The sequence below is a fragment of the Gopherus flavomarginatus genome, chromosome 4, assembly GCF_025201925.1.
Source record: "Gopherus flavomarginatus isolate rGopFla2 chromosome 4, rGopFla2.mat.asm, whole genome shotgun sequence".
NCBI classification, from domain to species: domain Eukaryota; kingdom Metazoa; phylum Chordata; order Testudines; family Testudinidae; genus Gopherus; species Gopherus flavomarginatus.
Genome location: NC_066620.1, coordinates 49,621,703 through 49,634,085, shown reverse-complemented (window position 1 = coordinate 49,634,085; position 12,383 = coordinate 49,621,703). Strand labels below are relative to the sequence as shown.

The 12,383-nt window shown below is 40.7% G+C and overlaps 1 protein-coding gene across 3 annotated transcripts in view; it reads left to right on the top strand.

Moving 5' to 3' along the window:
• Positions 1–10,646, top strand: part of RPS6KC1 (ribosomal protein S6 kinase C1) — a 111,844-nt gene extending 101,198 nt beyond the window's left edge. For 2 of the 3 annotated variants that reach the window (XM_050950213.1, XM_050950215.1), the window contains 3 exons: positions 4,900–4,982; positions 6,009–6,104; positions 9,722–10,646. In XM_050950213.1, coding sequence (XP_050806170.1) covers positions 4,900–4,982; positions 6,009–6,104; positions 9,722–9,832 — 290 coding nt within the window. In that variant the 3' untranslated portion in view covers positions 9,833–10,646. The remainder of the gene's footprint in view (positions 1–4,899; positions 4,983–6,008; positions 6,105–9,721) is intronic. The other variant, XM_050950212.1, reaches the window with a different exon arrangement.
• The last annotated feature ends 1,737 nt before the right edge of the window (positions 10,647–12,383 follow it).

The following is a 12,383-nucleotide window of genomic DNA, read 5'->3' as shown; positions in this document are numbered from 1 at the left end:
TTTTCAGAGGATTATGCTTGTCGGTCCCCCACTTCCCCCCCAGTCAATCCTCCTTAATGGTTTTGGCTGAGTATGGCAGTGGCACCAGACTGGAGTTTGGGGTTCTGGCCAATGGAAAAACTATGCTAGATGTTACAAATGGTATCTTTTTTCTTTTTCTTTTTTTTTTTAGAGCTTGGGAGAAACCGCTCAGTACAAAACTCTAGAGCTTCTAAATATTAGGTTACGCAATACCTCTACTTACTTTCAGAAATCAACTTATTTTCATGTGTACTAACTTCAGGACTTATGTCTGAACTAATTCAAATGTCTGTTTTGGGAATTAGTTTCTCCTGGAAAACTTGACTGAACTTTGTTCCAGGTGAACTGAAAGATAAGGCCTAAATTGCATAGTGGCTGCAAATCCACTAGACTGCTTCTGAACCAGGTATCTTTCATTCCAAAAATCTAGCAGTGCACTGCTCAACAGATCTTATGGTCAGCCCCAGATCAGGTGCATTTGGGAGGAAAAAAATGTCCTGTGCCTTTTTATATAAAACTTTTTGAGATCTTTTAGCATGAACAGTGGTATTTCAATGTAAGTATTGTACCATTATTGTATGCATTTTATAAAGGACAACAGGCAAAGTGCGTCTTGGTTACAATATTAATAACTGCGTAAAAGATTTGGTTCCAAAATAGATTAGTCTGGGCTCCCCTTTCTACTCTAGAACTGGCTTGCTGTTTGCAAAATAAATTGAAAATTAACAAACGACTCTATCAGCTGCATATCAGGAAGGAAGGTACCACTATGTATAATATAAATGTTCAGATAAATATTGGGGGGAGGTAGGCAGCAAAGAAGGCCTTTCACTCAAGACCAGCCGCTATGTCAGAAGAATAGCACCGAGCCTCCTCACAGAAGCTGTTTATCTGCACCATCTGTCTGAGTGAAAGTGGGTAGCATTTCGCAAAGCTTGTCTTCAGTTAGCAATAGGTGTTGCAGGTAAAGTATTTCTTTGCAGGAATTTAGCATTGTTGTGCTGCATTACCTGATTCTGGCTGTCCCATGGATATGATTTCTGGGGAAAAGAAAGCAGCTCTTTCTCTTTAGTCAAGTTACGTTAAGGTTGGATGAACTACTGACTTGTTCACCCTATCATCTTTTCCGGTTGAAAGGATCTTGTGATCTTGTGTACTGTTAATCCTAGGAAACACTAGCGCCTGTGTCCATGTCCGAATGTGAATAGGGTCCTCAATTTAAAGGTTGATAAAGGACAGGCACAAATATACCCAAGTTATTCACTTAGGCTTATGGGTACTACTATTTATTGTCTAAATTACTTTGCTGATGGATAGAGATGAAAATGTTTTCTGAGTAAGGGCAGATATTGTGGTTCACATTTATTGCGATATTAAAGCTTTGAAAAGCATATGCACTGTGTGGTATTGCATTAGCTGACTTCTGTATAAGTGCTTCATAACCTATTTCTAAATTTTCCCATGAAGTATAGTCGAGATAAAAATGCAGTAATATTGATATGATGTTCTGAACATATTACTATTACTGTATTGCATCAAAAGTAATGTTACCTGCTCAAAGTAACGGAATGTAAACAGCATATGTTTATATGTAGCATTTTCAATGACTTCTTAAGAAAAACATCTTACTTTGATTTTGAAAGTGAAAACGGGTGAGGGGTAGGAAGGCAAAGGAGGGATTGGGTGGTGGTGGAGTGGAAGAAAGTAATACTAATTTCAATTTTGATTAGTAAACATGGATGCTTTACCTAGGTGGCTTTTACACTTAACATTTTATTTTGGTTTTGGTGACTAATCATTTAGACTGTATAAACCACGTGAACAATCTTGCCAGAACCCTCAGTGCAAGTTGAACCTTGTATTTTGTGGCTGTTTCTGTTTATCCTAATTGTATCTTTTTAATGGTGTTTGGGGATGAAAGAGACAGGAGGATTTGGTGTCTGAATGTTGTGGCTCACATAGGTAAGAGACAGGAAATGATACAACTCTCCATTTATGATTTGACAGTTTTCTAATGGTTAGAACTGGGTTCTTGTCCCCACTTTGCCACTTAATCAATCTCTGTTTCAGCTTGACCTTCTGCAAAATGAGTGAATTAATACATAACAACCTCTTGTAAGTAGCTTTGAGATTCTCTGGTAGAAGGCACTGTGGGCTTGATTCTGCAAATAACCCATCAGTGTCTGTTACTACCAAGGATTCTATTGCTTAAACCTATCCTAGTAAACTTTCTAATGTGTAGATAGTGTTAGTTAAAGAAATACTGCCCCATGTGTGTGGTGCTGGAGAGTGTAAAAAAAAGGAGCTGTATTGAGGGATAGTCCTGCAAGGGCTGAGCATCTTCAGGTTGCATTGCAGCTAATGGGAGTGGGAGTGCTCGGGCTGGTCTACACTACGGGGGAAAATCTATCTTAGATACGCAACTTCAGCTACGTGAATAATGTAGCTGAAGTCGAAGTATCTTAAGATCGAATTACTCGCCGTCCTCATGGTGCGGGATCGATGTCTGCAGCTCCCCCTGTCGATTCCGCAACTCCATTCGGGTTACGGAATCAATATAAGCGCGTTCGGGGATCGATATATCGCATCTAGATGAGACGCGACATATTGATCCCCGAGCAATCGATTGCTACCCACCGATACGGCGGGTACTGAAGACGTACCCCTCGTCACTCCGCAACTTGCAAGATTGCACTCTCAGTGTTTCTTTGTGTCGGGGGAGAGCTGTAGTCACTGTTCTGCTCTCCCTTGCTACAGGAATCTGATGCATCTGTAGTTTCTCTTCTGCCATCTTCATTTTAATCTGCATAAAAGGATACACAATAGTTTTTTCTAAACTGGCATAATGTGTTTCATAGCAACTGCCATGTGACTGTATACTAATCAATGCTCTCTGCTTGGAATCTGGGGTGGATTTTGACACTAAAGCAATTTTAGTGCAGCTATTGCATTTTTGACAGTCAGAATTAAGATTTCCTCTTCACTGCAGTCTATTATGCCCTCTGTTTTACAGCAGACAGCTTGTTTTTTTTTTTAACATGACTTTCAGTCAAGGCCAGGTGCTTCGTTTTTGCTACAACCATGGGTGTGCAACTGCATATGATGTGAGTGTACACAGGCCACACTGCTCTCTGGCGTCTGCTGTGTCCTGAGCATAGAGAATAATGAAGTAGTCTGGATGGCTGCTGGGTATTAGGGATGGATGCTTTTACCATGTAGGTAGGTAGGTGATTTGAATCCAGTCCAGTTGGTAGCAACTTTCAGTTACTAAATTCTGATGGCTGTTGAATAGCCTCTGTGAAATCCTGCATGAGCACAGTGGGCTGGACTGGATGACCTCTTGAGGTTCCTTCTAGCCCTATGTTTCAGTGATTCCATGAAATGTGTTTATGGTCTCAGTCCAGTTTCCAGTGGACTAGTGTCCTCACCCATGAAAGTTCATGCTCCAATACGTCTGTTAGTCTATAAGGTGCCACAGGACTCTTTGCTGCTTTTACAGATCCAGACTAACACGGCTACCCCTCTGATACTTGCAGTGGTACTGTCATGCATGGACTGCAGGGTTGGCCCTAGACCAGGGTGGGCAAACTTTTTGGCCCGAGGCCCACATCTGGGTGGGAAAATTGCATGCAGGGCCATGAATGTAGGACTGGGGCAGGGGGTTGGGGTGCAGGATGGGGTGCGGTGTGCAAGAAGGGGCTCAGGGCAAGGGGTTGGGGCACAGGAGGGGTGCAGGGTGTATGAGGGGGCTCAGGGAAGGGGGTTGGGGTGAAGGAGGGGTGCGGAGTGTGGGAGGGGGTTCAGGGCAGTGGTGCGGGAGGGATGCAGGGTATACGAGGGGGCTCAGGGCAGGGGGTTGGGGTGCGGGAAGGGTGCGAGGTGCAGCAGAGGGCTTAGGGCAGGGGGTTGGGGTGCATCAGAGGGCTCAGGGCAGGGGGTTGGGGTGTAGGAGGAGTCCTGGCCCTGCACCATTCCACTCTGGGAAGCGGCCGGCACCACGTCCCTGCGTCCTCTAAGGGATGGGGGGCAGAGGGCTGAGCACGCTGCCCTTGCTGGTGGTTACCTCTCCAGAAGCTCCCATTGGCCATGGTTCCCAGGGTGACAATCCCACAGGCTGTATCCAAAGCCCTGAGGGGCCGGATCCAGCCCACAGACTGTAGTTTGCCCACCCCTGCCCTAGATCAAATGGTGCCTCAGGCAAGGAGGATCTCTGGTGCCCACCCCTCCAAAGTTTGTTAAACTTTTGAATACCTTATTTTTTATTGAATTTGTAGCTTATTTCATGATTGATTGCATGATTTGCATGCATGCTTTATCCCTGTCATGTAAGATGATAAATTTGCATGCTAGGATCTGTAAATCTGTATTTATTCGTGCCATATATAAGCCAATAAAGAACAATTCAGTGCCAGACACACACATGCCCCAAGCCCAGCACCTAAGGTGATTGCCTGGATCACCTGCCCCTAAATCCAGCCTTGATGAACTGTACCTATTTTATGGAGAAATGGATTTCTGTCTTTAAAATGTTTAATCTGTCCCCTTTCACTAGCCCTAAATTCACTAAACAAATTTTGTTGTACAAGGAAACATAGCAATCCAGTGGAGAGGAATCCTTGCCCATGTGCCTACTGGTATTGAAACAGTCCATACTGTGCAAGTAATGAGGAAATAATAAATTGAGTATATTGTGCAGCTACACTGAAAAATGCAGCCTGCGACAGGTGGCTAAAGGGCTCAGTAGCATGCAGGCATAACGAAAGCTCTGTAGTACGTTGTGTATGTGCAATCAGCATTAAATAGTCACCTTGTCAATCAATATTAATTTTGAAGGTGAAACTGACTTTTAAAATCTTTATCTAAATACCTTGTGTTCAGAGATTGGAGCTATTCTAGAAGAGACAGAAGCTTGTGATTGGTGGAGTCTAGGTGCCATTCTCTTCGAACTCCTCACTGGAAAGGTAGGCAGTGATGCAGGTATTCAGTAAAATCAACGTGGAGGCACCATCCTTCCAGAAGCAATTGTGCCTGAGCGTGCTTTTATTACTATCTCCCTCTCAGCTGTGTTCTTCAGACCTGAGCTGCATAGACTTACTTGGCTTGCACAGGATCAGAAGAACAGTACAGGTTTTTCAGAGATTCAGGCTTGTTCAAGCTTTAGCACAAAAACTTGGTAAAGTTGTATTTACCATAGTGCAATTTTGAGGTTAATAATAATAAAAAAGCCACAATTATTCTTTATCTAATATTCCTTTTCTACTTTTTTCAATGCACATGTCCAGCGTTTGTACACTAATACACATGTTAATGCTGAAGCTATTGGATGTCAGTCCAGGGAGCAGTATAGATCTACGTATGTGGTACTGACATTAATTCAGGTTTGAGCTGGATCTGCAGTGAAATGTTGATATTTAATCAATTTCTATATAGATTGACCACCCGATCAGTAAAATGGATTTCACCTCCTCCCTTCTTACTGCTTGTTCTCACATGGCCCCGTTTTACATTTCTCCTACATATGTTCTAGTGCACACATATACTAGGATCAATAATTTTAGAGTGTAATGTATGAAGTTAATGTGCTTAAGTGATGATATGTAGTTAGCCCATACAGAAGCAGGTGGTAGAAAAAGACATTGCTACTTTATTGGGAAAACTACTCAGTATTCCAAAAAATGGGTATCTGATCAAATCAGATTTGTTGGGGGACTTGGACAGTTGTAGCAGTTTCATTTTGAACAAAATTCAAGAATCCAATTGACCAGAAACAGGAAAAAGATGAAGTCTGGGGGAAGAGGAGGAAGTTTTAAAGTATAAATTGTATAAAAATAGAGCCCCAGGAGAACTTCAAGTACCTTAATATAGTCTTATGATGTTTGCTTTTTATTAATCTGAGGATTGCTCTAAGTACAGTGTTTGCAGCAGTGTGCACCTATGCTATCTTTGTATTATGTTGATTAAGAAGTGTTCCTGGTTGATTGTTTCAGACTCTAGCCGAGTGTCATCCAGCAGGAATAAACACTCATACTTCTTTGAACATGCCAGATCACGTATCCAAAGAGGCCAGATCACTCGTTCAGCAGGTAATTTAACAGGAAATGCATTTTACATATGTAAGCATACATATATGTACAAATATTTCTAACTGTGCTGTAGCAGTGAAATAACCTAACTATGGAAAGCTGACTGCAGGGTTGTAGGCAGCCCTCCTGACATTGCTTATGAATTTTGCATGAATATATTGTTACATCTGGAAATTCTGACTTCTGATGCCAGACTTCTAAGTAGAGGACCAAGAGTTTAACATTGAATTCAAAGGGAGAAAAATTAAGCCAATGCTGAGTGCTTTTGAAAATCCTCCTGTGGTATATGACCATTTTAGGAGTTTTGTCCTAAATCCATCCAAAGTATTTCCATGAACATTTTAATTCAATCCAAAAATACCAATGTCAATATAGCAAGCTACCTTCAGACTCTAAATAATCCATAATTTACTGTTATGTTAACCATACCTATGACATTGCTATAGTTGAAAATGTGTTACTACCTTCCATGAAGGAAGAGAACTTCAAGGCATCCCTTAAGGATGGAAGACAAGTGTAATTTAAAGTGTGAATAATCTGGCTTTTGCAACAGAAAGATAATGTTTAATACATTGTCCATTAGAGGATTGAATCAAAGGGGTGCTGGCTTGAAAGAAAATACACAGCCTTTCAGGTCGATTGTGCCTTGTATTAAAGATTTTTTAAATGTTGAGAGGAAGAACAAAACTTGCTGTTTTCTAGCTCTCCATGTTACGTGATCATGACTGATAACACAAGATGCTGAAATAAGCTTATGCATGAACAGCATGGAATTGCAGTGAATGTACTTCTCCTTTCTCACCTCCTTACATGTTCATTAATTTCAGACATAACATAGGAACCCTACCATAGGTATGAGTGACTCCATTTGAACAGGGTAAATGATATATGGTGGTTTTGTGGTTTGGACTTCGAATGAAGAGCATCTGGCTTAGAGGCTACACAAATGATGACATCACTTAGGAATTCAGTCTTGCTTTGAACACAGTTGAAACCGAAGGAAAGAGACTTAAAGCTTGACCGTCTAAAGGAACCAGTGGCATACTGACTTCTGTATCTTTCTCCCAAGCCAATCATTTACCGTCTATCAGTCATATTGTAATAGCACCAATTCCAGTGCCAGCCTAGCACGCACAGGTGTCATGTTACTAAAGAGTGTGAGAAATAAACAGTGCACAGTGAATGAAATATCTCACATATGCTTATAGACCTGGAGACTTATTAGGTCCTGTAGTCCACTTCTCTCTGACAGATTGGTCTCTGTTGTAAATTTACTTGTGTTTTTGTCTGGTTCACTTGTAAATATACCAAGCAGAGGAGTGTCTACCATTTACAGTTTGAAGTGACACACAGATACATAGTATGGTCTTCAGTTTCTGGCAACTTCAAACTGATAACAAGATCATATCTGTTGGGGTCGTAGCTCAGGTTAAGTCCTCATGTGCAGTCTGGTGACTTATAGGATGGAGGTTCAGCTCCATAGGCTAGTAAATCAAACCCCTGTTGTGTGACTATCCAAGGAAACTACCATTCATTGTTGAGGAAGCCTTGTCAGGAAAAGGAAGGGTCTCTTGGCATGGTTAGCAATTTGTCATTGTGGCTTTCCTCTTCCACCCGCAAACAGGTTATGCAGGTCAGGACATCACAAAATAGCTTGCAGGGATCAGTGTGCAGCTACATAGAAAACCATACCAAGTTTTGTCTCATGGCATACAGCTTCCAGTGCTGATGACTTCACTGTCTTCTTCATCTAGCCAACACCATGTCCTTAGGAGAAAACAGATTTTTTTTCTATTTTTTGTTTTTGTTTTGTTAAACGAATAAGCTAAGGTTCTTAGTTTATATTTAATTAGTATTTTGTCCTCAAGATTTTTCTTTAGATACTTCCAGGTTTTACTGGCCAATAACATTTGCACACATTTTTTTAGGAAAAAAGATATCTGGTATAACTTATGATGCATTTATTTTCCAAGAATAAAGTTTTTGTTTTGTAATACAGAACTTCAGAACATAAAATTCATTGTGCTTACTTTCCCACCTGCTGTCACTTGTTACGTTTCAGGGGAAGGCAGCGTGACAGTGACTGCATCTGCTTGTCTGCTGGCTTGTGTAAATTCTCACAGTAATGCAGTTTGCTTCCCAAGTTATGTTTTGGGAATGAAGTTAGATTATTTTAAATGGCAGAACCAACTTAAAATGTACAAATTAATATGCATATGGGTTGATGCTCATTTTGATTCTCAGGTGTAGGCATTTGAATGCATTGAGATTAGAATTCACAGTACTCCATGACAAATATGATTAATTTATATTCTGAAACATTCTGAATAAAGGCAAAAACTAAATGTATGTCCTTGAACTGTGTATTTGTAATATAAAAACAATCTCCAAGTCTACAAACTATTTTCATGGCTCTTTATCAGACTATTTTGAAGTAGTGCCTTAACATTCACTTTAAAGTTACCATTCTCTAATAATATAATATACCTATCTCACAAAACTGGAAGGTACCCTGAAAGGTTATTGAGTCCAGCCCCCTGCCTTCAATAGCAGGGCCAAGTGTTGATTTTGCCCCAGATCCCTGAATGGGCCCCCTCCAAGGACTGAACTCACTACTCTGGGTTTAGCAGGCCAATGCTCAAACCACTGAGCTATCCCTCCCCCTTATTAAACTCAGTAGGGATAAATATTATGCTTTCCTTTCCAAATGGCTATAACCTGTTTTCAATATGCTGTCTTGTTTGGAGATTGTAACTCAAGCGAAGAAACTGTTTAGTTTTGGCAGTTTTCCATTAAACTATTGCACCAGTTTTCTCCAATATCTCGATTTTAAATTTGGATTTAATTACATCATTTTACACTCCCTTATTGGTTACAATCATTTTGTGGAAATACTCTTCAGGAGATAATACTATTTGTAACTGTACCGTATTCTAGGGCAGTAGAGACAGAATCATGGAACTTAAAGAAACCTGTATGTTGCCATCATCTGTGGCATTATGTTAATACTGAGGTGACTAAAGGGTGACTGTAGGCCAAATGCAACACACAAGAGTTCTACAGTGCCATTCTCTTAGCCACTGGGGGCTAGGAATCCCAGCATGTAATGTTCCAGAGCAGGGGTAGGCGACCTATGGCACGAGTGCCAAAGGCAGCACGCGAGCTGATTTTCAGTGGCACTCACACTGTCCGGGTCTGGCCACCAGTCCTGGGGGCTCTGCATTTTAATTTAATTTTAAATGAAGCATCTCAAGGTTTTTTAAATGTTTATTTACTTTACATACAACAATAGTTTAGTTATATATTATAGACTTACAGAAAGAGACTTTCTAAAAACATTAAAATGTATTACTGGCACACAAAACCTTAAATTAGAGTGAATAAATGAAGACTCGGCACACCACTTCTGAAAGGTTGCTGACCTCTGTTCTAGAGCATTGCATGCTGGGATCTTTAGTCTCAGCAGGTTGTATCTCCATGTCCTGCAAGGGGGTCTTCATTGTACTGAACTTTATATATGTTCGGTGTTATAGGCTGTACCTTACTCTTAGATCTTGCTGTGACTCTAAGAAGCAGTGCTCACTTTTACTAACTGAATTGTTTGGTGTGTTTTTAAGCTTTTGCAGTTTAACCCTGTGGAGCGTCTTGGTGCTGGAGTTGCAGGTGTTGAAGACATCAGATCTCATCCGTTTTTTGCCCCTGTAGATTGGGCAGATCTTTTGAGATGAAAGGAACTATGGCTGTATGAACATGCTCAGGTCTTCTGATGGACGAATTTCTCTGGCACAGAAGCACTCCTGGCTTGTCATCATATAAGGCATATTGAATCACTTGGACAATATGAATAACGGAGATGGGAGTAATCATGCAAAAAGCAAATATTTTTAACACAAATCACTGACTGGACAGGGTGCTAGTTTATTTTTATTGCAAGTGGCTGCTATATGTAAACCGTCTCACCAAAGGTGTGCTCTGTGTTGAAACTGTTGGGTAAGCATGTCTAGCACTGCCAGCTTATGAATTAAGTAGAAACAGGACCACACTCCAGGTGCTTCATCAGATGACAGAAGTGCATAACTCTCTAGTCCATGACAGCAGAAAGTAGGGCCTTTTATAGTGTCAACAGACTATTTCCCTGTGCTAGATGCAACTGTGGGGGAAAGGATCAAATAATTTATTAATGGTATATGCAGAACAAAATACTAAAAGTGCTTTATGCAAAACATGGCCTATAAAACAAAAATATGTATCCATGGAAAAAATAAGAAAGCTGTTGCATCATACTGTGGAATGTGTCTTGAAAGTGGCTGCATATCATTTCAAATAGTGGAAAGAGCATATGAAAAAACCAGTGCTGCCTGCGTTGTGCTTTCTCAGTTAGCAATGTCTGTGCAGAACTCTCTCTCCAGAATGTTGGATGAGTTTCGTGTTTAAGTCACTACAAAAAAGGAAGTCATTTTTCCTCAGACAAGTAAATATTGCTTTACTAACTTAATAAGAACCAGGAAAACATGATGCTAAATAAATGTATGGATATAAAAATGAGTCTTCTCTCTTAATTGTAGTTACCATGGTTTCACTTAATGAACTCTTCCTTGGTGTGTTCTCCTCTGAACCTCTCCCTCTTCAAGACCCCATTGTCCGCATTCTTCTTCCCAATTAATCCTTTGGAGTCTTATTTCTTGATGATCCTAACAATCTGAGTGGCTTGGCCCACTCTCATGATCTCTTTCCAGGTGCTAGGTGCAGAAGAACCAGGGGACTTGTCGGTCCCAATTGAGTGAGCAGCAACTAAGGAAACTCTGGGTGGGAAATCGGAATGAGACAATTAGCTGAGCTGTTTGGTGAGTAGTGGGATCTGAGGGAGGGAATGGGGAGAAGGGGGCTAAGAAATGAAGAGTATTTATTGCCTTGTTTTGTTTTTTCTTATTGCAGCTCCCCAGCTATGCCAATCCATGTTCCTGACGTGTACATAAATACAGCATAGACAGATTCTTTTACAGATAACGTATTTGTATTTGTTTTTAAATGTTCCTTTACCCTAGTTTTATCTGTAGAACAAAGGGCAAATTCCTTTGCCAGAGAGAGGCTTCAGCAATTGTTACTGTATTTAAAAAAAAAAAATTCTCCTATTTGTATTTTAGCAACATATTTTATGGGCACTCCCAAAAGTGCATCTGCACAGTCTCCATCTGTTAGACACGAGGTCTGTGTATTAAAATAAAGTGGAAAAGGAAAATACTTCACTTAAACAAAGGAAATCTGGAAACTTTTTTTTCCTTTTTAAATTATTCCACTCCCCTCTTTTTTTTTTTTTTCTTCTTCTTGTGATCAGAACTCCAGCAGAGGGGCTGCAACAACAGGGCAGGTTGTAACCAGGTCACCAGTATCATTGCCTATGGAGTGCTGTCCAAGATGACATCACTCCCAGAAATTGCATTTCAACCTACCACTCTCTGGCTTCATAACAGGAACTCCCTCAGGTGAGCCACAGGAACAACTTCCTGTGCCGAGCTGGTAGGAAATCTCTAATGCTCAGACCAAGCTGTTGCAGAGCTTCCTTCCAGCAGTGCCCTAGCTGTGACTTTGGAAGGAGATCTCTTTGCTCAAGTGAATCCTCCCTTCCCTCAGCCACCTGACTCAATCCCTGGGGCTCTCTATACGGTAACACTATCAGATAAATATGGTCTGTTGGCTTATTCCATTGTGGTAGTTTGCCAGTAACTTTTTAAAAACACTTTTCTTGTTGTCTTGATATCTTTAAATGCTGTCTAGTTCTAACCATTCAAGTGGTATCTATGTGCAGTTTGTGGTCAAGTGCAAGGCAAAATGATACGTAAACACAGCCTGAAATCCAAAAATCAAGAAGAAAGAAAACACCATTCGGGAATGGACCAAATAGCTATTTATTTTCAGTGGAAAGTACTCGGCTTAGTTAATGACATCCAAATATATCGATAACTTTTTATTTGAATGCTGTCAATAGTATCTCCTTCGGGTGGCAGGGTGGGAGGGAGGGAATCTGTGTCATAGACAACATAAGGGAGCTGTCACTTGAGAATGCAACTTGCCCTAAATAGGTTTTTGATATCCTATATTTTTAATAACCATGCTACTAAATAGACTATTTATTTATATCACTTAAAGCAAACACAATTTTTGAGCTGATACATGAAAAGGGAATTTCTGCCATTGCTCCTATTGCTGGATGTCACACTACTTGGTGTTAAATGTATTGGTTTCACTACCTACACCAGTGGGGCCAAATTCAGCCTGCTG